The sequence below is a fragment of the Aedes albopictus genome, chromosome 2 (assembly GCF_035046485.1).
Source record: "Aedes albopictus strain Foshan chromosome 2, AalbF5, whole genome shotgun sequence".
Lineage (NCBI taxonomy): Eukaryota > Metazoa > Arthropoda > Insecta > Diptera > Culicidae > Aedes > Aedes albopictus.
This window is the reverse complement of record NC_085137.1, coordinates 350,697,465-350,724,434: the sequence shown is the minus strand read 5'-3', so window position 1 is coordinate 350,724,434 and position 26,970 is coordinate 350,697,465. Positions and strand designations below refer to the sequence as shown.

Genomic DNA, 26,970 nt, shown 5'->3' with positions numbered 1-26,970 from the left:
TCTTAAAAACACCATAAAACCAAAATAAATGGTATCAGGTTTTATGACGGTTCTCAAAATATTTTTGATCATCAAAAGACTCTGGAGCTCATGAACCATGCTTCTTTTCTAGCAGTAAAACTAGTTGGAAATCCCCAATTCGTATTGAAATTTTTGCTATATCAATTGAGCAGTGCTTCCAGTTGTCAAATATATGATTCAATAAATAAAATGCTGAATAACAGTTTGTGTTCACCTAAACCTTGTTCAACATACGTATTTTATATATTATAATAGTATTCCATTACCGTGTTATCAACCATCACGGAATTGGGCCAAATTTAGACATTCAAACCTGAGGCAAAAAGATGCAAATATCAAAACAAAGTATTATCCTCATGCGATTTGTCTGGGTTCATTGCAGTAACAGACAACTTTACAGTTTCAGAAAATAATTATTTATATTTGTGCCAATTTTAATAAAAAATTAGGCCCTGAAGTTGGTCAAATTGCCGGACCAAAACAAGATACCCTTATGGATTTTACCCGGGATTCTATCATTGATTTCTCCCGGCATCTCCGAGAATTCCTTTTGGATTCATTCAGAGATGTTTTAAGAGATTTCCTCCATGATTCCTTCATTGATTCTTTCCGGTTTTCTTATAGGAATTTCTCCAGAGATTCTTTCAGGGAATTCTTTTGCTGATTTCTTTTGCTGATTTCTCCATGAATTTTTCCAAGGTTCTTCCGGAGATACCTTCCTGGATTCCTCCCAAAATTCCATCCTAGATTTGTCCTGGGGTTCCTTCAGGGATTCTCCTCATGATTGTTCCAGCTACTTTTGCATTGATTGCTCCCGAGAGTCTTTCAGAAATTCCTTTAGGGATTTCTCTCGATATTACATTACAAGTTACATGCCTTGAGAGTGATAAAAAAATATCGAACTCTTTTGATGCATAATCTAAAATAATATTAGCTAGATAATGCACATCCAAAATTTCATAAAAAATTGAGCACTAGAACGAAGGTTACAGCCCACCCTAAAGACAAGGAAAGGCGCGAAACTATAACGCGATTATCTTTAAATTGTGATTTTAAAAAGTACCGTTGCGGTGATCACAGTATCTTAAAAACTGGTTGACAGATTTGCAAACTTTCTTTTAAATTGTTCGTATTTCAAATCTCGAGGTACTGTAAGTTAGCTATTCGGTTATTTTTGAACTGCGGGTAGGTGCACGCCACATTCAAAGGAAGTTATTATGAAAGGTGTAAAATGTTATATGGTGGCTCCAGAGAGGCAGGAGCCACCATGTAAAATTACGAGCTATCACACAAACGAGCGAAGGTTCGATTGTTATTTAGATGGTCTCATAACATACTTATACAAAATCGCGCATAATACCTGGTCTTCCGTAAATCTATCAATTGCAGTGATAAGGACAGAGGTGAATTCAATTATTTTTATCATGGAACCAACTACATCTCTTATTTATCTTTACCTAAAATAAGATTCCTAAATATTTGAATGTCCCCGAAGGTCATCATGGAATCTTAAAGCTTTTTTTTTTAATTTTTGATCGTCCTTGAGGTGTCCGGGATGTTTCCAGGTGAAGTAAACTCTGTGAATAATTCCTACAAGTAATAGCAAGTAATAAAATCTAAAACTAATTGCAGCCACTTTTTGATGTTCAATTTTGGTCCGCAAAGGCAGTTAGGCTGAGGACTACTGGGCTAAAACGAAGGATGCTTCTACAGGTCGAGAGACATTAAAATTGACAATAAAATTTGGATTTTTTTTTTCTTCTCTACAGTTTACTCATTCAATTACCATACTATACAGAAGGTATTGTTTATAATCTCATTGAGTCTTTTTATAAAATATATCACGAAAAAAATAGTTAGCTAAGGTACTGAAGAAGTATACTTTCCAGAAAAAAAAATATGTATTATTCACATATGCAAAAAGAAAAACCTACACACGATTGTTATGAGTTTACATAAATCTTTAAAATCTTCATCAATTCACATATGAAAAAAAAACTTGCCTTTAAATTCAGGAACAAATAAAGTTATCGTAAAAAACCTCATTGATACAGTTGCACCGTGGAAAAGTCTTGCCAAATAACTCTTAGAATCTAATACGGTATGTACGCTTGTCTCTTTCTATTCTGTCTACTTTCCTTGGATCTGCGAATACCACATACAAACAACCATCGCGAATATAAAAAATCTACACCAATATACACTAAAACAACAACATCAAACACAGGAATTCCATTGACAATACAGTCGGCAAGGCCGTCATCACGTTCCAGTCAACGATCTAGCGGCTCCATCGGTTCCTATGGCAATCGACGGCCGTCAAGTGCTCCCTTACACGGTTCCAAAGGTGTCTTGGTGTCAACCTCGCGTACAGGTGCGGCTAGATCTGCCGCCATATTGCTTGTATCATGTCACATATCTGCGCTTAGAAATAGTAGATCAACCGCCTCTAGTAATTCACAGCATCCGAGCGACTATCTGAGCGACGACAATATGACCAAATATCTCGAGCGCCAGCTGGAACACCAGAAACAGTTGCTCTATCTGGACATTCCGTCGCTCAGAAAGCATAACAAACTGCTGTCCAAATTTTGCAAAACCTCCAAATACGCCTCCAGTAATGACGACTCTAGTTACGACGAAGAGAACGACACTGGCCTCAATCATTACAGCTATGAGAACGATAGTGTTGAAATGGGAGCGCTGCCAACACCCGCTAGCGAGGTGGCAAATGTCGCGGTAAAAAGAACACCTTCACATCTCAATTTTATCCTGCTCCCACCTCCAACGTACAAAAAACACTACTACTTTCCTCCTTCTTTCCATCCTGTCACCACCGACCGGTGTCGTTCTTTTTTGTTCCCAGTCCAACTATATACCCTTATTACCGGTACTCCCCCACAAATCAAGACTAATCCCGAGTAACGGTGTTAACGTATATAATATACATATCATTTATTCACTTCGTTCTACTGTGTCATATATCTGTGTTGTACGGCTGTTATTCCATCTTTAATTTTCCTTTCTGATCCCCTCCGAGCGAAGTTTGTTTCTCTTTTCCGGAAGTTCCAGTGCACCATTGGCGCTGTCATGAACACGGAATCAGATGAACAAACTCGCTTAAACAATTCAACGTATTCAAATTTATGTTCGACTTTGAAGATTATCGTCTCAGTACAAGTGTAAATAACCAGGCGAGAGAAACAAAAGTACGACTCCTATCCATCTCCTTCACCTTGTGGCGAAATACCTGAGTTATCCGGTCCCAGTATATATTCCTCCTACGGGACACATGACTGCATCATAGGCATGTGCTCGCCCACATATCCTCAGATTCCTCACGCATCCTTACTCCCAAGAAACCCCTGTTGCTCCGTGTTCCTCGCGTTGTTGGACGGTCAGTCCATATGGTCGTCTGACGTGCTGTCCGTAGGCAATCAAGCGTAGCAAGTTGTTTACTGGAATGCCGTTCAATGTGTTCGATATAAGTGCTACAAACTATATCTCAATTCATGCCCATCATCTATAACTGTTTGTTGTAGGTACTTGTACTCTTTTTTGGTTTGTCATACTTGGTAACTTCATTTGTTCAGTGTCAAACTGTCTGTTTCTCAATTGCAAACTCCTTCCAAGAATACTCTGACACTTTCTACATACACACATACAACCGATCGATGTGTTACTGAGTTGAGTTTGAAGTTTATGATTTTATATTTGTGTTCTACATATTTATGATTTATAGCCAGCTTGGCAAGATACAATATAATGAAATATATACAGACAGGAGTTAAGTGAGCAATTGCAAACGAGTTTATGGTTCTGGGATGCATGTTTGTGAGGAAAAAGTGTTCTCTACGACAATCATTGACAAATAACAGAAAATTACTTTGTAATTTGTACATTCATTAGAAGGTATCTACTAAGTATCCTAGAGCACGACATATGCAAAATTTGCAATCGACTTTGTGTTTTGCGACATAGGGTGACGATGGGTATTATCGGCAGGTTTGTTATCTTCGTCATGGGGGGTTTTTGTGGGCCAAATTGCCTGAAAATTTGGCATATAACTCAGCTTGGTTGGGAAGGATTTGAGGCCAACTCTGAGACCTACAGCTTTCAAAAAAACTTCCATGGCGAAGAGAACAAAACTGCCGAGAATACGTAAGTTCCCCTATGTCAGTACCATGTCTATCGTTATTGAATAATTAGATAAATATAAAGTCTACTATCTCAAAAATTCTGTCGTCAATCGAATCTAGTGATAACTAGAAAACTGATATCGTTTTTTTATAGAATGAGAAAATCTGCTGATCAGGTACCCAAGAGGTGGTTCCCAGGTTATGGGGGTTTCGACCCAATAAAAACTCATTCTCTCTCTTCCTTACCTTCGCGGTACGCCCGTTAGGGCCTTAGAGAAGGGGAGAGGGCGTACATGAGTACGTTAGCGTTCCACCAGATACCGTCTTAAGTTGTTCACTTTCCCCTGGAAGTTCGGGTCCTGGCTAGTACTAAGACTACTCGTTGAATTCAAATTCCTAGATGGGGAGCAGGACCAACTCAACTAGTTGTTGTTTAGCTCACCATTTTCTCTGTAGTTCAAGTACGATTCGAGAAACCGTGGAAGTAACAGAATCCCACTTGTCCGCCCCTGTACACATCCTTTCAACATTGTTGTGAGGCGTGATATTTCTGCCGCATACCTCCTGCATACTCATCATTTGCTCCACGTAACGTGGGCATTAGCCTACGGTTTATATGAGAAAATAGAAAAAATGGAAAACTTCAACTCCTGTATACTTTTTGAGTTCCATTTTGGTCCCATATCAACTGTGCATAATTTCAGACCAATCGAAGAAACTATATTTTAGCGCCCGCCATTCTTAGTTTTTCATACGATTTACTATGGAGAAAATTTACTTCTTCAAAGAAAAATCGCTTGAGATCACCCATTGATCCCTAAAAAAAAGGTCGTTGAATGATTTCTGTAGATAACTTTACGAGGAATTAGACCTCCGAAGACTGCAAAGCGATGCGGCATTCATAGAAAAAGTTATTAAGCCTTACCCGATCGATAAAATGACGAGATTTTATTATTTATTGTTAATCCTTATGGCTAGTTTCCACTAGAGTCCCTATAATTAGAGTCTGGCGGACTGTCACTTTCGACCGGAGCCAATCGAGCATGACGTCATGGTGTCCTCACCGATAAATGCTACACCGTGACGTCATGCTCGATTGGCTCCGATCGAAAGTGACAGTCCGCCAGACTCTAACTAGACTGACTCTAGTTTCCACCTGGTAAGTACTGTGTATACTGTGTAAAAGGATAGGACAAGTAATGGTCAAGTAAAACTTTTGCAATCAAAATTACTTCAGCGTTCGCAGTTGATAAGTAATTCGCAGCCAAAAAGATTTGCCAACAGATGGCACTGTTATGCGATGCTGTCAGTCATGTTGTTAATTTTCCGCACGGAATAAAATGTCGATGTATTATTCCGTGAGTAAAAGTGACATTTTCTCTTTCTTTTTGTTTCTTCTTTCGCACCAAAGACATCAGTGTGCATTAAGCTGTTAGTACACAGGGGCCTTAGGCCTAAAGTACACAGGGTTAAAGATTTGGCAAGGGAAGAACTCAAGATAAAACATCTGTTTGAAGTGCAACGGAATGCGGAAGCATTGTGGTATGTACTCAAAAACATTCCGCAAATCTGCCACTGCGGCAAAACGCAATGAGCGGGAATTTCCTGCGGTTAATTTCAAAACAACTTCAGTTTGGTGAATAAGTTTGTTTCCTGGAAGAAAGTAATTATGTGAGAATCATGTTTGTTGTTGTTGGGTTTTTCCGTTTATGGCTTGAGGTATACAGTAGTCCTGTTCAATGACGTAGGCTCGAAGTTGCTGCATCCTACTCTTACCCATTTGTCAACAAACGGGAAAGAGCGGGATGGAGCAAGTTCGAGCAAGTTCAACCTACGTCGTTGAACAGGACTAGTGCCTCATATCCGCCAGTAGCTATCCTCTTATGTGAGAATCTGCAGCATTGCTCTTGCTCTGTCTCGCTCTATCGGTGGTAATTGTGGGATGATCTTAGGGACGATAATGGGGTTATAGAGAGAAAATTAGTGCAGTAAAATTCCAAAGATTTTTAGAACGAACTACCTGGTCAATCCATGAGATATAAAGAAGTTAATACGGAAGGAAATTCCAAGAATTCCATTCTCATAAAAGAAAGTTATGATTTTATGGGAGTCCGGGTATTGTTCGAGATTCTGCAGGAAGCGGGAAATACTATTAAAAAAAACTAGTAATTCGGCGAAGCTCTTCAAGTTCTTCAAAGAAGTTGTGGGTCCAAGAGAAGCTAATGATTTCAAAAAAAAGTTCGGGGTTCTGGGAGTTTTGGAAAGATGGTGTTTTTAAGTTCCTCATGAAAATAGCTCTTAATTCCAGGAACAAGCTGGCTAGTTCTCGAAAATTCCTAAACGAGTTCTATCAGGAGATCCTCGATAGTTCCTCCAGAATGTCCCCCAGAAGTTCACGGGAATTCATCCAGAAGTTCTCCTCCAGTTCTTCCTCCAGGAGATTATCAGGAATTCCTCCACAAGTTCCCCGGGCATTCCTCCAGGGAGTTCCCCGGGAGTTCCTCCAGGAGTTCTCCGGGAATTTCTCCAGAAGTTCCCCGGGCATTCCTCCAGGGAGTTCCCCGAGAATTCCTCAAGGAGTGTTCGGAAAATTCCTCCAAGGATTTCCCAGGAAATCATCCAGAAATTTTCAGGTGAATCCTCTAGGAAATCCCCGATAAAACTTCCGAGAGTTCCCGGGTATGCCTCCAGAAGTTCCCCGTTAATTCCTTAAGGAGTATATCCATGAGTTCCCCAGAATTTCTTCCAGGAGTTCTTCGGGAATTCCAAGGGGACGGCATCCTATTTTTTCACTATGGAGTTTGACAGGTTGGATTGTGCCTCCTTACGTGGAGCATAAATTTATGCTCCAGCCAAAATATTCACCAACACAGTCGTGAAATTTGAATGTTTACCTTTTTTACGAGGGATATCGGTGCAAAACGCTCACATCACATTAGATCTCATAAAAGCGTTGATCATGAAAAAGCTGCATTATTTGATAATTGTCAATTTGAGAGTGTCGATGTTTAGTAAAGTTCCTACAGAGAGTGATAATTTCTTATGAAAAGTCATACAGATACAATACCTCTTTTTGAAACTTTGTTCGCAAAGTGCGTTTTTCCTTATTTTCTCCCGCTGCTGTATTGAGTGAATGTTGGTATTAGTGTGCTCTGGTTGCGCATGATAAGCGGCAACAAAATCAGATCACCGTAGCATCCCCGTGGGGAATTCATCAAGGGGATTTTCGAGAATTTCTGCAAGAGTTCCCCGAGAATTCTTGCAGAAAATCTCCTGGAATTCCCCAATGAGTTTCCAGGAAATTCCCCCAGGATTTTCACAGGAACTCATCTAAAATTACCTCGGTAATTCCACCAGAAGTTCACCAATAATTCCACCACGACTTCTTCGGGAAATTCTCCAGGAGTTCCTCTGAAATTCTGGTGCATTTCTTCCAGAATTCCTGCAGGACTTCCCCGAGAATCCCCGGATGGATTCCTGGAGAAATTTATGGGAGAAATCCCCGAAGCAATTTCTTGAGCAATCACCAGAGGATCTTCTGGAGCAAATCTCCAAAAATTCCTTCTAAGATATTTCCAATAATTCCTCCAGAGATTCCTCCAATAGTTCCTCCGGAGATTTCTCCAGGAATTCCACCGGAGATTTCTCCTGGAATTTCTCCGGTGATTCCTCCAGGAATTTCTCTCGAGATTCCTCCAGAAATTACTGCAGGAATCTTTGGGGGAATTCCTGGAGGAATCTCCGGTGGAATTCCTGGAGAAATCTCCGGAGGAATTCCGGGAGGAATTTCTGGAGAGACTCCGGTAGGAATTTCTGGAGGAATTCTGAGAGGAATTTCTGGAGGAATTCTGGGAGGAATATCTGGAGGAATTTCTCGAGGAATCTTTAGAGGAATTATTGGAGAAATTTCAAGGAGGCATTTCTGGAGGGATCTCCAGAATATTTTTTGGAGGGATCTCCGGAGGAATTCCTGGAGGAATCTTCGGAGGAGTACCTGGAGGAAACTTTGGAAGAGTTCCGGAAAAATCAGCAAAGATAATCCGGAGGAATCCCCAAAGAAATTCCTGAAGCAATCCTCAGAGGAATTCCTGAAAAAATTGGTGGAGATAATCCGGGAGGAATATTCGGAGGAATTCCTGGAGGAATCCTCGGAGGAATTCCTGGAGGAATCATCGGAGAAATTTCTGGAGGAATCCTCGCAGGAATTCCGGGAGGAATTTCTGGAGGAATCTTCGAAGAAACCTTTGGATGATTTTTAGTAGGATCTTTTGGAGCAATCTTTGGAAGGTTCTTCCCGAGGAATTTCCAAAAAAAATCTCCGGAGGAGCTCCTGCACTAATCTCCAGAAAAATTTCTGCAGGAATCTTTGGACGAATTATTGGAGAAATCTCAGGAGGAATTTCTGGAGAAATGTCCGGAGGAGTAGGAATCTCCACATTAATTCATGGAATAATCTTTGAAGGAATTATTGGAGTAATCTTAGAATGCATTCCTGTAGAAGTCCTAGAAGGAACTCTTGGAATGATCCCGGAAGGAATTTCTGCGGGAATCTCTGAATAAATATCTGAGTGAACCCCGAAAAAAAAAAATACTACAGAAATCCCTCATGGAGGGAAATGAAAATCCCAGAGACATTTTAAGACAATCCCCGGCGAACTCCTGGTGGAGCACCTGGAAGAATTTAAAGAGATTTTTGTGCGAAATCTCAAATAAAAACCTTCGTACGGAATGCCAGAAGATTCATCACAAAGAATCCTTCGTGGATCTTCATTCAATTCCCTGTGAAGCTTTGTCCCAGTATTTCTACAAGAACTCCATGAAGTAACCGTCAGAGACCCAGCAGAATTCCTCCCACCGAAGTGCGAATCCGTAGTCTGGATTTTCCCCAGAAGCCCACCAAAAAGTTATAAATTTAATCATTTTCCCCACACGTGTGCGAAAAAGTATATTTCAATTTCAATAACATTTCCTGAGCAAACGAACGAAATTTCTTCAAGTCCAAATCGTAAACAACCTGGTGTCCTTTTCTTTCACATCCTTCTTACAGCATCGTTTCGTTAAAATACTGTCAGTTGAACAAATGTCAAAATTACTTACGGAAAAAGGAGGAATTTTACTTGAGCGCTCTACTTGGGAGCAGGAAACTAAGCTTTAAATGTTAAACAGCGTTGGCATGAAATTCGGTTTTCAGTCAATAACTTTTTCCACATGTCTTAGATCGCTTTGCGGTCTTCAGAGGGTTTGTTCCTCGTGAAATTTCCAACAGAAATCATTCATCGATATATTTTTAGGGGTTAAGGGGCAACCTCTGGCGGGTTTTCTTTGAAACAGTGATTTTCCCCATAGTAAATCGTATGAAAACTTAAAACGGCTGGCGCTAAAATATAGTTCTCCGATCGAGCTGAAATTTTGCACAGTTGATATGGGGCCAAATTGGAACTCAAAAAATGTACAGGAGTAAAATGTCTTTTTGTGTCCCACGCTAGTGAGCATTCAAAGAGCACATGCTCTGTGCTCTCGTCGCAGTCTGCACACTCCGGACAAGCGAGGAAGCCTGCGTTTCCGAATCTGTGCAGATACCACCTAAAGCGCCCATGGCCTGACAAAAAATTTGTCAAGTGAAAATTCACCTCGCCAAGGGACAACGCTCGGTATGAGCCTGTGTGTCCACCTACCTTTGCTGGATTAATCCCAATTTCTCTGCCATTTCAACGTCGAAGATATTCTGGCAATTCGTCTCGCGTCGCTCGAATCACTTTCCTCTGCCACCAATGTAGTGCTATGGGCATCATGTCCGCTAGCACGCAAACCGCTTCCTTTGAGACCGTGCGGTATGCGCTGACCACCCTAAGGCACATCAGCCTGTACGTACTCTTGAGTAGCTTCACTTTTCAGTTCACCACTATAGTGCATTCGATCATGCAGTGGCGCCATACTATTCTGGAGCTATTTGGCATTATCTTTGACAATGCCATTTTCGCCAAACTTGTACTTTTGCAGGCATATTCCAGTTTCTCTATCGACTCGCCGTATAGCACAAGGGCTACGTCATCAGCAAAGCTGATTAACTTTACGAGCGGTCGAAGTATGAGCCTCGTCCCATTGACGCTGTTGAACGAATTCTTCACGTTCTGACCGCACAACAGCGGATTCCTGTTCGCTTCTCGATATAGCCCATCAACCTCGACAAAATTATCTATTCCAACAGTTTCCCGGCGGTGTCCAGAAGGCAAATAGGTGTGTATGTCGACGGGTCGCCAAGTAGTTTCTCGGGTATAGGCAGTAGAACCAATCTTTGCCTTTTCCGCCTTTCCGGAAGTTCACCTCTGTCTAGGCACATCAGGGCTAGCCTCAATGACCGTCTTGATGGCTACCGAATATTTGATGCCGTCGGAACCCAGAGCCTTGTCTAACTTAAGGTAGTTGCATAACAACTGCAGTCGTTCACCTCGTTGATCTTCGCTATTGCGAAGCCCTCGTGCGATGTGGAAATTATTTCCTGAACCGGAAAATTACCGGTTTTACAGATCGCTATTATATTGGCCTTGTATGGCATCCTTAACATCCATCAACGTGGAAGTAGGCTTGTTGGTGCTTCCTGCTATACGGTCGTAATCAGTTCTTCCGCACATGGAGCCTTGGTCCTCCTTATCTGCAGACATGGGCAAAACACCAAACCGTGCCGCACCGGTGGCGTGTTTGCCCGTAAACACACCACCGTGTGTGTTCATATCACCACCTTCGTTCAGTTTCTACTGATGAACACGCAGTGCGACTGGCGAAACACTCGTGTCGGTGTTATAACTCGAGCCTCAGTTTCGGCTCCGTGTTTCAGTTTTGGTTGGGCACGGAGGCCGAGTGTTTCCGATTGTATGAAACACCAAAGCAGTGAGCTCGGCCACAGTGCGTGGTAGCTTGGCTGCATCAGAGCCACCGAGTCAGAAGGGACGAGAAAGACACAAAAGGAGCCGCCAAGTACTTCACTCTTGTCGTCGACCAACAGCATTTGCAACTGGTGCTGGAGAATGAACGGCACCGAGCGCTTGAACTCGCACGAGTGTTTTGCTAATCGGAAACACTCGGGCTCCGTGTTACCCGAAGCGTCAAACACCGTGCCCAGTGCCTGAGCACCGCCACCGACACCGGTGTTGAGCCAGACACGGTGCGTGTTCGTTCTGAAACACGAAGAGCTAGGTGGTGGCTTGGCAACCACGGTGGTGTGTTTGAGCATCGACTCCTCGTGCAGTGCAGTGTTTGGACATGTCTGCTTATCTGCACTCTTCACATCATTCAGGTGCTCATCGAAGTTCTACTTCCACCTTTCAATCACCTCACATCCGACCGTCCTTATCCCTTCATATTTTGGCTCGCGGCACGAGTCCGTTGCGGGATGTGTTGAGCTTCTGATAAAACTTGCGTGTTTCTTGTGAACGGCACAGTTGATCCATTTTCGCGCTCTCCGGCTCCTCCAGAAGCCGAAACAGACCGGTCTGCTATTTCTACGTTCTACCGGGTTCCATGCTGCAGCATTACCGTAGGCGCTGTAAACTATTCCTCCAAAATCGCTCTGTGCTCCTCGTCGAACCATTCGTTTCGTCGACCTCGTTCCACGTACCCGATGGTGTTCTCGGTTGCGTCGTTGATGGCTGTGTTAACTAACAATACTCCTGCAGTTTTCTAGAGGGGTCACATTGAGTTCATCGTATTCTGGCTACGCTGCCTCTAGACTCTGTACGTATGGTGAGGCGACATCTGGTTGCTTCCATCGCTCAATGTTGAACCGCAGCGGTCGCCTGTACTGGACGGTCTATGTTGGCGCCACGATAAGCCCTGACGTCGGTAATGTCGGAGAAGTGCAGTCCGTCAAACAAAATGTGGTCCATTTGCGATTCCGTCTGCTGTGGTGATCTCCAGGTGTAACGATAAGGCAGACTGTGTTCGTTCGTCAGCTGGTGGGCGCTGATTTTTGGAATCGTCGGTCTGAACTCCTCCTTCTGGCCTACTTGGCGTTTAGGTCTCCTATGATCTTGATGTCGTGACTTGAGCAGTGGTTTCGGAAGTATTCGTGTCCGAGCAGCGCGTGAAATGCACCCTTGTCATCATCAGTCTTTTCGTAGTGTGGGCTGTGCACGTTGACTATGCTAAAATTGAAGAATCGGCCCTTGATCCTCAGCCTGTACATTATTTTGTCGATCGGTCACCAACCAATCACGCGTTGAAAAGTGTTCTCAGCTAGCTCCGGTTCACCGAAGCAAACCGACCCTTCCCTGTCAGCCTACGACCAAAGTTTCTACCGGGGTTGGTTACCCGATCTTCCCTAAAGTTGCTTGCAGCCCGGCCGGTGCCACACTGAGGTAGCAGGTAGAGATTTAAGTTGCTAGAGAGGCCAGTGATCTCAATGGGATTTGAATTGCGCGAATTCAAATATTCAGTCTTTACCGTGATTTGATGATCTAACATTACCAGACTTATACGATCTAATTGCGATTAGAGTGTAAGCTATTAGCTACTAATTGTTGACCACATGAATTTCTGAAAAAAAAAATATGATGAAGTCTAAAAAAATAAGTATACAACCAAAAAATTTCCGTATTTTCGAATAAATAATATATGAACACTTTCTTAACAACCCTCGTATGAACTTGCATCCCAAACCACGAAATAATAAATTGTATTAATGATTTATCATAAAACTTATATAAATAATATTTTTCAATAGTAGTCGAATCAATATAAAAGAAACAAAATGCAGGCACCGCTTCTGTGTTGTCATCCTACCCGTTAAGGTTGAAGGATTCGTCATTGACATAACCGTCATCATCGAAAATTTGAAAGCAGTTTTCTCGTTCAAACCTGAAATACCCGCAGTGATAATGTATTCACTGTGTTGCGAGTAGAGAATGGAGTACAGTGAATACATTTTCAATGCAAACATTGAAGTTTTGAGCGTGAAAACTGCTTTTGTATTTTCAATGATGACGGTTTTGTCAATGACGAATCCTGCAACCTTAAACTGTTTTTTTAATTATTATTCGATTCTATGACATTTCCCGGAAAATCATTTTCCGGAAAGACATTTCCCGGAAAACATTTCCCGGAATGACCCATTTCCCGGAAATCCATTTTCCGGAATGTCCCATTTCTCGGAAACCCATTTTCCGGAATGGAACATTTCCCGGAAAACTGTTATCGCTTTTCCCAGACTCATTAAATTTCAACCTTATTAAAAAATGCACAATAATTAACTCATTTTGGTTGGTATTCTTTGAAGAATTTAAGCAGGGCTGTCAGCGTTATTTCCAAATCTTCGAGAAAACATTAAAAAATATTAGCAGTTATGATGCCAACAGTTTTATCACTACAGTTTGAATGAACAGTCATTGTTTAATGAAGGAAATGACAATGACAATTATGGCAGCTATAATTCCAAAAGATAACATCCAAAAGAGTAGCCTAAACACAAAAGAAAGGAATAATCTATATAAATAAAAATGGAATGGTGTTTGTATGTCACGAATAGGCTCGGGAACGGGCCAACGAATCTACACCATTCTTTCAGTGTTTGATTCGTGCAGGGCTCCGACGTGTTCGTACGAAAAAATAAATAGAAAAAGTGACGGGGAAGGCAAGAAAAACGAGAAAATCTGAAATTCCATTTTAAGGGGCATTTTTTCATGGAACCGGATGTCTAAAAACAGAGTAGGCAGACAGGACGACGTTTGCCGGGACTGCTATTATCTAATAAAATGGTAGCGGATGCATTTTTCGCATAGTTTATAACCTGTATACTCTTGGTTTAAAGGTTCCATACTATTTGCGAGCTCTATAGGTGGGTTGCAGATTAGTCAATATTAGCTCAAGCAATGAAAAAGTCAGCTCGTCTTTTGACAACACCTCTGAAACCTACACATCAGACGCGTACAAAAAAAAAACAAAAATAAAACGTTGAAATGAAAATTTTCAAAAATGGGAAAGTCAAAACTTGAATGACTAATTCAAAGAAGAGTATACTTTATTAAATTTATCTGTAGCTCTCACTAAGAGGATATTTATTGTTTCTCTCATGCGTTCTTTGCTTTCTTGATACTAAACCTTAATACTGCAAATGACAAGTGGCTAACTTCAACTTTTTGCCTAATGACTCATTTGGTTTAAGGGCGATTTGCACAACTACACTTGAGATGTAGCTGTCAGTAAGGGCCTTTCAAATGACAACTGAGGTAATGGTGTGGCTTATTAGACCGAAAATACATTTGGCCACATTATTACTACGCCAAATGGTCATTAGGCTAGATTGAAATAAAAGCTATCGAAAAACATGCCTCGAAAGAACAGCCTATTACTAGAAGAAGGGAAAATCTGAAAAGGTGCAATTGACAGTTTGGCAATTAAACAACTCTTTAACAGTCTTACTTGAAAGAACAACACATTTTCAAGAGTAGAAAAAATATCAGATATAGTTAATACCTCCAGTTTGGCCGCCAATCAAATACGCAACGTTGTAACTAGAAAGAATAGCCTATTAAATAAAGAAGGGCAAATCTCCTATATGAAAAGTAACAAGTGCCAATAAAACACATGTTGGTTACCATGTGTTTTATTGGCACGTGCTGCTTTCTATAGGAGATTTGCCCTTTTTGATTTAAAAGGCTGTTCTTTCTAGTTACAACATTGCGTGTTTGATTGGCGGCCAAACTATTAACTCTATCTGCTATATTCCCTTCTTTAAAAAATGTGTTGGTCTTTCAGGTCGAAAGAACAACCCATTTTTTAAGAAGGAAAACCACCAGATGAAATTAATAAATTGGGTGCGAACAAATTCTGTAACGTTACATCGTTAGAAAGAACAGCCTGAAGAAGGGAAAATCTCTTATGCAGTTAGCAGTGTTCAACTACATAAATGAACCTAGAACAGCCTTTGACGAAAAGGAAAAAAACGATTTGTTATTGAAAAGCCATTCCATTCATTTATTAAGTTCTACAATCTTGAAAAAATATAGGGTCCATATAGCCGAGGCGGTAAACGCACGGGTATTCAGCATGACCATGCTGAGGGTGACGGGTTCGATTCCCGGTCGGTCCAGGATCTTTACGTAAAGGAAATTTCCTTGACTTCCTTGGGCATAGAGTATCTTCGTGCCTGCCACACGATATACGCATGCAAAATGGTCATTGGCAGAGGAAGCTCTCAGTTAATAACTGTGGAAGTGCTCATAGAACACTAAGCTGAGAAGCAGGCTTTGTCCCAATGAGGACGTTACGCCAAGAAGAGAGAGAGAGAATCTTGAAAAAATAATATAAAATTGTTTTAAGGCTCGATTTTCTGGAAATTGATCATCTACTGATAAAATTAGTCGTAATAAGAAACAAAAAAACAGATCATGTTTAAAGATCCTAAAATATCTTCTGAGGTCTCTGGTTTTCCTAGAATTGCCTTTCCGGGAAATGGGGTATTCCGGGAAATGGAGCATTCCGGAAAATAGTTTTCCGGGAAATGGGTTATTCCGGAAAATGTCTTTCCGGGAAATGGGGTATCCGGGAAATGATTTCCGGGAAATGTCTTTCCGGGAAATAGTATAGAACCTATTATTCGTTACAAATCGTTGTCCGTTGTTGCGTAATTAATCTTTATTCATCAATGTTGACCACATCACTCAACCTTTTTTTTAGATCTAGGGAATTCTGATAGGGCAGGTAAATTATTGTTTCCCTCAGAAATGTTTCATGCATATAAGCAATATGGCGAATACAGAGAGAAGTAAATTACAAATACATCCAATTTGATAAACCTTCCAAATTAGTTTGTTTATTTTTGGCTTGTTTCACACTTTACACCTAGTTTCTTGCTTCCAGTAATTTGTTCGCTCCCACTTTGGTTCCCAGTTTTTTTTACTTTTCCTGAACTCTATCTAGCGCTCCCTTCCTTTCAGCATGATAACTTTACAAAACAATGGAACTATTGACATCTTTATTGCATTGCGCTATCGCTTGCCTCACCGTCACCACCACCGCCGTCATCGGAATGAAGCAGTTTCATTGTTTCGATTCATCTGCAATCTCTCATGGAAAATATGAGAAAAAATAAGGCCGCATGGTCGTCGTTCGCCGATCCCATTATATCTACATTCTACATCTCTCTCCTGAAAGCAAGCTGGTGTTGTTTTACGAATGTATGCTTGGCTGCCGATTTTGACACCCCAGTTTAGACTATTCTTGAGACAATAGAAGCGAAACAGCAAACAAAAGGTGCACTGGATCATTCAATGGTGTTTAAAAGCTCTCTAGTATTTCGTGTATTAAGATGTTTTTCACAAGTTTTACCTTGGGGCAACAGTTTTAGCCGGGGTAGCATTGATTATAATTTACGATCAAGTGTTACAAATGTTACATGTTTTTAAAACAAGTACTGGTTCTTTGAGTATATACTTAAGTATTTGAAAAAAGTATTTTGAAACATAGAAAGATGTTTAAATAAGATTTTTTACCTATGTTATGATTTCACTGATTTGGGGCAACATTGATCATCTCAGTGGATCAATCTTTGTTTGTGTCGAAAGCATTCTTACTTAGTAAAATCTCTGGTTTCGAAAATGTTACCTAAATTCTTACAAGTTATGTGCATCTTTAATCACTATAGAATTTAAATCCTCTAAGCCGCGATAAGAGTCCAAAGATGGATAATTTCTTAAATAATTAAACGGCCTTTCATAAATCGTATATTTTATAGAAAAGCTCAACTTCCATGAAAACTTAGTATACGAAATTTAACTCTGGAAGATATCATTTTGAGTTAATACAGTAATTCCGAACTTGAAATTGTATCTAGTATTCACGCCAAGCATGACTCTTTGAAAATGTATCTCAATGCGTTACGAAACTCACCTACCTTGATACCTTGTTGGCTACAAAGTAACTTTACTCCGACGCCGAGCGTATAGTAGGACACGACCTTCGTCGGTCTTGGGCGATGTTCCTCCAATTTCTCCGAACGTTTAGGGATCGCAGATCTTCTTCAACAGCATGCAGCCAGCGTGTTCGCGGCCGCCCACGAAGTCACCGACCTCAACCTGGTTCCCTGCTGAATATTGTTTTCGCTATTCTTTCTTCCGACATTCACACTACGTGACCAGCCAGCTGGAGTCTGCCGTACTTTATACGTTTCACTATACTCTCATCGTTGTACACTTGGTACAATTCGTTATTCATGCTTTTTTTTTTGGTTTTTATTTTTGTGTATTTTAACTTATGCTAATTCTACACTCAGGCGTGATTCATGCGTCTGCGCCACACTAATTTTTCTTGTTTCCCACCGAGAACTGTCCGCAGCACTTTGCGCTTAATAACTCCAAAAGCACTTCTTTAACGCCCATGTCTCGTGATCGTAGAGGGCATCAGGAAGAATCAGCGTCTTATGTATATTAGCGTGGTTCAAAAAATCGTTTTTGCTCCACCCCGCTTATTCGATTCGTAACCAGATTCTAAGCCTTCTCCCAAAAAACGAGCTGATTTGGTTGAAAATTGCGAGTACACAACTCCTTCAAAGTAGGTATGGGAATTACTATGGGAAAATGACGTTTTTCACTCAATTGACCATAGCATTTCCCCAAAGGCCCCAGAGTATTAGTTGACACTTGGTACTTCTAGGCTACTCTATCAGCTACAACTTTGCCGAAGACCACATTCAAATCGGAAGCCTCATAAATTTTTTATCATTTTTTATCCAGAAAGAAAATCGTTGATCATGATGATTATACTATTCGATGGGCATCACTGCAATTTGCCTTGAAACATAGTAGCCATGATTTATGCGTGCTATCTTTGGCGCCATGTGCAGCAATGTTGCCTGCTGGGAAGCTAAACGATCACTGATAAAGTTTCTGCAGTTGGATAAAAATCGATAACTAATTAAAAAGGCGTCCGATTTGAATGTGGTCTTCGGCAAAGTTGTAGCTGATAGAGTAGACTAGGAGTACCAAGGGTCAACAAATACTCTAGGGCACTTGGGGAAATGCTACGGCAAATTTAATGAAAAACGTCCATTTCCCATAGTAATTTTCATACAAACTTTGAAGGGCTAGTGCACTCTCAATTTTCAACCAAATAAGCTCATTTTTTTTGGGAAAAGGCTTAGAATCTGGTTATGAATCGAATAAGCGGGGTGGAGCAAAAACGATTTTTTGAACCACGCTAATGTATATAGAGCAAATTTCGTTTGCGTTTGCAAGTTACGGGACCTAAGCTAGTTACACAATCCGTGAAAGGCCCTCTTCGCAGCTGCAATACGCCTTTTCGTTTCACGGGAAATGTCATTGTCACATGTCACAAGAGTTCCAAGATAATCAAATTCTTCAACAACAACAACAACACATCCCACAGTGGTTCCATTTGTTCAGGAAAGCGGTCATAAATCATTTTCTTCGTTTTTCGAAGTGCGGAATCATTTTTAATGACCAGATATAGCATGTGATGACTAAAAATTGATATTCCAGTACGTTTTCATAAACATCACTTGAAAAATATCAACGTTGGACATTTTTAGTTATGATAATGAAACAACCATTAAAAAAGCTTTATTTTGCACTAAAATCAGTAATCAAATATTTTTTAATTACTATAAAAATGGGGCAAATTATATCAGTTTCTACTAAGTATAACAAGCTAAAACATGTATCATACGAAAGTATCATAATAAATTTTTGTGAATAGTATTAATATTCGCTTCATAATTGTGATTTAATTAGTAGGTTTTATTTGTGCTGTAATAAAACATTATATAAAACTGAAGATGTTTTCTCAGAAATAAGGTAGTTTTCACTGTCATACACAAAAATCATCATAAATCGAATTAGTATGTAAAACTACATTATCAAAAAAACAATAGTAATAATTTTGAAACAATAGAACAATAGGGCAGTTACAGAATCAATTACTATTTAAATTGCAAAATTTCGAACAAATATTCGAGATTATTTCACAATACGTACGTAAAAGGAAATTTTAAATCCGTAAACTTAATGCTTTACACAGTTGCATGTCATACGATTCATGGGCCTGCGTTATGAATAAAAAAGTATTTCCAGTCGCTTTTGTTTCTAGCAATTGCATTGGAAATGCTATCCAGTAATGCAGTACGTGGAATTTGAATCAAAAATAGCTCTAATCCAATACAAAAAATATATACAAATATCGCTCTACATTGTTATATGTTTATTTGACAGAGTGCCTGCAGTAGTATCAAAGACATCAATTTGAATAGTAAGATTTAACATAAATAAATTGATCAACTATTTAGATTTAGGAAGAAAATATGAAGAGTTATGTCCAGTAAATATCACTCAAAGAACGTATTCGCTCCTTCTTCCTGTAGTTAGGTACTGGATGGATTTTGAGGAAATTTTGTCAATGTTAGCAGTAAATGCCTAATTTCTTATCAAATTTGACAATAACAAACGTAAGTTTTGACGAGGCTAAATGAGAATGGATGTCATGCAATGACTCATACCTCAAGGCATACCTCCTCTAGAATTGTTTTTTTTTTCATAATTAAAAAAACCATTTACAAAGTTTGTTTTCAAACAAAGTATTCCTGAATTATTGTAAAAGGCATTGAAATATCTCTAGTTAAAATTTCAGTCATTTTGGTACGAATTGCAGACAGTTACAGAAGTACTAGTACATATACATAATTTTGTAGTTATTTTAATACGTATATTTTAAAAAATAACGAGTAACTTCCAATACATCCCGCAAACTTACATGCAGATATTTGCAGCTACAACCTTCACAGATTGATTCTCCTACTCAAATCTGATCATTTGAAGGCTGACGATTGATTAAATGTGGTTAAGAACATGTTTGAAATGTTAAATGAATTTTTATTATGTATATATTCTATGGGTAAAATTAAGAGGCTACTACTCACATCTCCAATGGTGCTAAAACATCTAATTCCACTTCTTGGTGCTTTGAATTTGACAGACAAATATCTATTCTGATTCTCTGCGAAGAAAACCATTTGAAAATCCACTTGGTTTTGCTATACGAATACGCGGTGTAGAACTCAAAAGTAATGTAATTTTTCGACAAATTTTGAGATTGTCAAATTGCATGACAGTACCCACGCTCTCACGCAAAATATGCAACAGAAACTTACCTCAAAATGACTTTTCTGCATTCTTGGGGTCATCATTGATTTGTAAAAATTATACAAATTCATGAATTGAAAAATCAATTTTTCGATTTTTGGCCTATGACGGTACCACTGTGCATCCCCATCAAACACTACCTTAGCACTAACATTACTAGGTCTGTCTCTGTCTCTACCCGCTATCATGTACTTCGTCTTGGTAGAGTTAATCGTCAAGCCTATCCTCGCTGTCTCTCTCTTCAGAGCAGCATAAGAATCCTCAACTGTCCTTACGATCGATGCCAATGAGATCAATATCGTGTGCGAACTTGTGATGATAGTGCCATTCCTCTGTACGCAAGATCTCGTATTTAAACGGTACCTACTTCGAGTGAAATGTTGAACGGTAAATTTGAAAGAGCATCACCCTGCTTCAATTCATCGAAGGTCACAAATGAGGTAGACACTTCGTCTGCGATTTGAATACACTGGAACCTCTTTTTATGCACATGGCTGGGACTGCATAAATTAAAAAAAAAGGCATAAAAAGAGGGAAATTTACATGGTACCAAAAAATCAAAATTACTCGTGACGTAAATTTATTGCACGGAACGTAAACAATTTAATAACGTAAATTTATAGGTCTTTTGACATAATAATACGTCATTCTTGTAAAATTGAGTCCAATGTGACGTAAACAATTTGTGAATCGTGCATCATTACGTTTCATATGACTGAATATTCAGTTAAATGTAACAGAAAATTACGTCACTTGGGCGTTGAAATTTACGTGATATGTGTTGCTTGAATATGTGCATCCAGAGTGACGGAAATTTACATGATTTTTTCTAAGTGTGTATGCATAAATTAAGTTTGTGCTTTAATTAGAGAATCTAGTTCGCGAGAACAGGTATTGCTCCTGGGCAGTTGAGGTTGGGCTAAGAAGGTTTCCTGAAAGGGCTAAGGGGCTTCAGGAGCATTTTAAGGGGTTGTTTCGGGGGATTTGAGATGCCTTTTAAGGGTGTTCTGTCATGATTTTTTGGAGTTTTCATGGGATTACGGGGAATTCTGGGGCATTTCATTAGTATTAAGTGGGTTTCAGGGGCGTTCCAAAATACTTTAGGGGCAATTCAAGGGATCTTAGGAGACTTTAAAGGGCGTTGTCAGAGGTTTGGGGGGCGTTTTAAGGTATTTCAGAGTCTGCTCTGAAACTTCTTGGCATGCCTCAAAAATCCATTTTAAACCCCCCGGGGACCCAATGTAACGCACCTGAGAGGCTTCGAAACCCCTGAGAACTCCTCCGTAACGCCTCTGAATCCCCCGAAAATGCTCTGAAGCGTCTTGAAATGCACCTTAAACCTCCTCGGACACCATGTAACGCACCTGAAAAGCTCCGAATCCCCGAAAAGTCTTCCGTTACACTTCCGTAATGCCTCTTAATCCCATCGAAGAGACTCTGAAACGTCCTGAAATGCCACCAAAATCCCCCTTAGACCCCCTCGGACCCCATGTGACGCACCTGAGGGGCTCCAAACCCCCCGAAAACACCTCCGTAACGCTTTCGTAATGCCTCTTAATCCCACAGAAAATGCTCTGAAACGTCCTGAAATGCCTTTAAATTCCCCCCTTAAAGCCCTCGGACCCCATGTAACGCACCTGAGAGGCCCTAAATCCCCCGAGAACTCCTCCGTATCGCTTTCATAACGCCTCTTAATCACGCCGAAAATGACCTGAAACATCCTGAAATACCTCCAATATCCCCCTTAAACCCCCTTGGACCCCATGTGACGCACCTGATAGGCTCCAAACCCCCCGAAAACTCAACCGTAACGCTTTCGTAACGCCTCTTAATCCCACAGAAAATTCTCTGATACGTCCTGAAATACCTCCAAAATCCCCCTTTGACCCCCTCGGATCCCTTGTAACGCACCTGAGAGGCTTCGAACCCCACGAAAACTCCTCGTAACACTTAAGTAACGCCTCTGCATTCCGCCGAAAATGCTCTGAAACGTCTTGAAATGCCTCAAAAATCCGCTTCCGTAACGCCTCTGAATCACGCCGAAAATGGTCTGAAACATCCTGAAACAACTCAAAAAATCCTCTTAAACCAAAACCCCTAAACACACCGCCTTTGAAACCAGCCTTAAATGCCCTGAGACTTCCTGAAATGACTCCGATACCCCCTTTAGACCCATTCGGACTCCATGTAACGCACATGCGACCTTCGGAAACACCCAAAAACGAACCTGTAACATTCCTTTGCTCTCGTCTGTAAACACCCCTTGGCCGCCGTTGCAATAGTTCCCGTCATTATTAAATATTCTTATGCACAATATTGGTTCTGAGTAGCTTTCCCTCTTTTTATGCAGGGAAAAAAGGAGCATAAATTAAAAGTGCATAAAAATATCATGCATTAAAAGAGGTTTTAGTGTACTTGGGTTTTATCCATCCAGCGTTGCGCGTATCAGCCTATCTAGTTTCACCGGAAAACCATTTTCTGACATTTGCCAGAGCTCATTTCTGAGTGGTCTACAGGTGAGTATACAAGTTATATTCCCGAAATTTATCTAGGATCATCCGCAGGTAAAACATTTGGTACGTAGATGATTCTTCGAGTGCTTTCCCGGTGGTTTTTTTAACCGACAGGTTAGCGTCTACGGTCGACCTCCCCCTCCGGAGGCCGTATCGGCTACTCGAGAGACCATTTATCCTCGGTGTTCCTGAACATTTTATTTAGTATGATCTTTTCGAGCACCTTCCCCGCCGTGTCGATCAAGCATATTAGTCTATATGCCGACAGATCTCCGGGTGGTTTCTCCCTGTCTTTGGCAATAGAACCAGGCTCTGCCTCTTGGGAAAACTCCATCATCCAGGCATTTCTACAAAACAGACCTGTACCTACATCTCGGGAACTTCTGCAATAGCTAATTTTAAGGCCAATTTCGGAACTCCGTCCGTACCCGGGGACTTTGCTATCCCCGCAAGTTCCACATCGGTGACCCTCTCCTCATCGCCAGCCCCAGTCCTCGTCTGTCCTACGAAAGAAGGCCAAGGATTTAGGATCATGACGCGGAAAAGCCCCTCGATAATCCCCTCCAACATCTCTGGGGCCATCCATAAGCAGTCGAAGCAGCCCTTTTTACCTCCTCTTATCTCAGTCTTCAGCGCGGCTTTTGCAACGGTGAACACCACTCGTCGTTTGTTTCACTCTTTCTCAGATCGTACTCGCTGATTCCGCCGCCTAGCCCGTAGGCAGGCACGGCGCAGGTCCGCAATCGCATCGATCTACCAGTAAGCCGGTGGCTTCTCTTTTCTAGGATGGACTCGCCTAGGAATGGTCGCATCGCACGCACGCGAAAGCACCGCTACCAGCTCGTCGCCGTCTAAAACAAGTATGTTTCGCTCACGGCGGAGCGCCTTCCTAAATACCCCTTCCTTGAAGTATGTTGTCTTCCACCTGCGAGGGCTTGGCCTTGGTCTAGCAGCCGCCACTTCCTCTACTCGCTGCCTGCTGTTATTGTAGTCGATACTGTAGCGAACCGCCATGTGATCGCTGAGTGTAGCTCAATAATCGACTCATCAAGTCGACATCTAGTATGGCCAGTGTTTCTAGCAGAATCGCACCCCAGTGGTTCGTAAAATGGCTTCCCTATTCCACGGCCCAGGCATTAAAGTCACTCGCTATTACCACCCTGTTAGCACGGTCGTCATGCGGTCCCGCATCTGCGTGAACTGCTCGATCAGCCACCGCGGAGGCGCATAACAGCTACAGAAGAAGACCCCGTTTACTTTGGTGACAACGAAGCCCTCATAGGTAGTAGACACCAACTCCTGGACGGGGTATTTACCCGTCGTCCATATCGCTGCCATTTTTCTGGACCCATGCACGACCCAATTGCCGTTGCCGGCGGGTTCTCGGTATGGGTCCGCTATGATGGCGATAGCCGTCTCCCACTCAGAAACCGCCTGACAAAGCAGTTGCTGAGCCGCGTCACAGTGGTTCAGGTTCAGCTGCGTTACCTGCACTGTGATTTGTTCACTGTGGCTTTCTTGAAAGCCGAGCACCTTGGACCACTAGTGCCGTTGAATGCCTGTTGTTCACGGATTTCTCAGTACAGGTCAGACAAATGGGTGGACTAGTGCAGCCTTGTGCTTTATGGCCTTCGGCGCCGCATCTCCTGCACAGTTTGCTCCTGTCAGGGCCTTTGCAGTCCCATGACTTGTGTCCTGGTTCCACACACCTTAAGCAAACCTCCGGTGGCTCGTGGAACGTCAGATGACATACCCACCAGCCTCCTTAGGTACAGCTGACGCCTAGGCTGACGCTATATCTACAGTATTTTACACTCAGCTGCTGGATACCAGAACAGACGCTGCTTGAGCCGTCCCTCCTTGGACGCTCGGGACGTACCTCCTCAATCTAGCTGAAGTCAGAAGGAGGGCAGTGCCCATTCTGCACTATCAGCTCTTAGCTGCTGGTCTTTGTCATCGATTGACCCGTGGAAGCATGAGGTAGGAACTTGTGAGGACCAGAGCTATGTTCGACGTTTATTGACTCACCGTTTTGCAGCTTGCGTTACAAAACACAGTTAATAAAAAAATAATATATTTATACGTTTATGAAACTCAATCGTCCTTCCTAGAAGCCTTATCAGGTATCAGGTATCAGTAGGTCGGCTCTAGAGGCACGTTCTCCTCCATTTGGGAAATTTGTGCCATCGCCATGAACACGAGCCTATTCATCATTTACCTGACGGAAAAGGGAAGGAAAAAGGATAGGAGATGGGAAAGGACAGGTAAGGGAATAGGATCGTCATACTCGCAAAAGCGTACCACAATGGGTTCACATAGCGTCCTGAAAAGGACACTGTAATAACGCATAAGCGTGCCACAATGGGTTCGAACAGCGCCCTGAGAAGGGCACTGTGATAATGCATAAAGCGTAAAGAGAGCCTATAGCTCTTTACCACAGCGGGTCAAGAACAACAGAACGTCCTGAAGATTCAGGTTTCTGAAGTCAGTTTCACTTAATAAGTGTTTCCCGAGTACTCGGAAACGCAATTGCGCAAAAGCTGGACAGTTACATATTAAATGATACGAAGTTCCATAATCGGATTCACAGCTATCACATGCAAATGAATCAGCTTGCTGAATATTCGCCATGTGATAACTGAGTCGGCAGTGGCCAGTCAATGCTTTGACCAGCATGCTGCAACTCTGCTTTGACAGATTTGTTAGATACTTTGCCACCCCTAGAGATGGCTCAGTACAATACAATTTTGTTTGACGACATGACTCCAAACTATTCCAGTATTGTTTGTGCTGAGTGGCAGCCCAGGTGTCAATCTGAAGCTTCACCCAACACTTGGATACCGGAATAGCTGGCTCAGGGCCAATGAAGTCATGTGATGCTCCAGTGCGAGCTAACTCATCAGCCAATTCATTTCCAGCGATGGAAGAATGGCCAGGTACCCATACAAGGTGAACAGCGTTTGCTGAATTCAGCTCCTCAATTTGAGTTCGACAAGCGATAACTATCTTCGACCTGGAGTTGGCCGAAGCAAGTGCTTTAATAGCAGCCTGGCTATCTGAACAGAAGTATATTACTTTGCCCATTACGTGCTGCTGAAGTGCTGATTGCACTCCGCACATAAGAGCAAAGATTTCGGCCTGAAAAACGGTGCAGTGTCTGCCAAGTGAATAAGACTGATACAGCCTTAGTTCACGAGAATAAACACCAGCACCTGCTCGACCTTCTAGAAGGGAGCCATCAGTGTAACATACGATGCCGTCTGAAATACTTCTCTCCAGATAACCAGATGTCCACTCTTCCCGGGAAGGGAATTTCGTGGAAAATGTCCTATATGGAAAATTACAAGCAATTGTAAGATCACTTGGAGCAAGGACAACTTTGTCCCAATTCACCAAAAGTGGAAACAACGAGGTGTGTGTTGAACTGCGGATCACAGGAGTTTCCTCTAGTAAACCGAGTACCCATAGACGGTAAGTGCAAGAAAGTGCTTCTTGTTTGAGATGAATGTGTAGTGGGACAACGTCAAAGAGAACTTCGAGCGCTGCCGTGGGAGTTGAAGAGAACGCTCCAGACATCGCCATTAAGCACATCCTTTGGAGATGGCCTAACTTTGATTGGACCGTTCTCACTTCGCCCTTTTGCCACCACACAAGACATCCATAGGCCAATATTGGCCGAACAACAGTTGTGTAGATCCATTTGATATACTTGGGTTTTAGACCCCAAGTTGTACCAAAGGTTCGCCGGCATTGCCCGAAGGCCATACAAGCTTTCTTGATTCTGAACTCAACATGAGGTGTCCAGGAAAGCTTGGAATCAAGAATGACTCCAACGTACTTTACCTGTTCAGTCACATTGATTTCAGAATCAAAGAGACGTAAAGTTCGAACACCATTACGGTTTCGCTTTTCCGTGAAAAGAACAATAGATGTTTTACTCGGATTTACCGAAAGGCCATATTGGCGACACCAACCCTCAACTACCTGAAGAGCGTTTTGCATCAGGTCGAAAGGGTGCTGATGCACATACCGACTAACAATGTTAGGTAGTCGTCGGCAAAACTATAAGTAGGAAAACCGCTATTATTGAGTTGCCTCAATAGCGTATCTGCTACGAGATTCCATAAAAGTGGTGATAAGACTCCCCCTTGG

General features: G+C 41.6%; 1 protein-coding gene across 9 annotated transcripts in view; it reads left to right on the top strand.

The window, feature by feature from the left end:
• LOC109419417 (uncharacterized) overlaps positions 1-26,970 on the top strand; it is a 155,961-nt gene that overhangs the window by 92,848 nt on the left and 36,143 nt on the right. For 7 of the 9 annotated variants that reach the window (XM_062852714.1, XM_029866242.2, XM_062852713.1 and 4 more), the window contains exon 6: positions 2,249-2,760. The exons of 1 other annotated variant lie outside the window; for it this stretch is intronic. In XM_062852714.1, the coding sequence (XP_062708698.1) occupies positions 2,249-2,760 (512 nt within the window). The remainder of the gene's footprint in view (positions 1-2,248; positions 2,761-26,970) is intronic. One more of the 9 variants, XM_029866243.2, reaches the window with a different exon arrangement.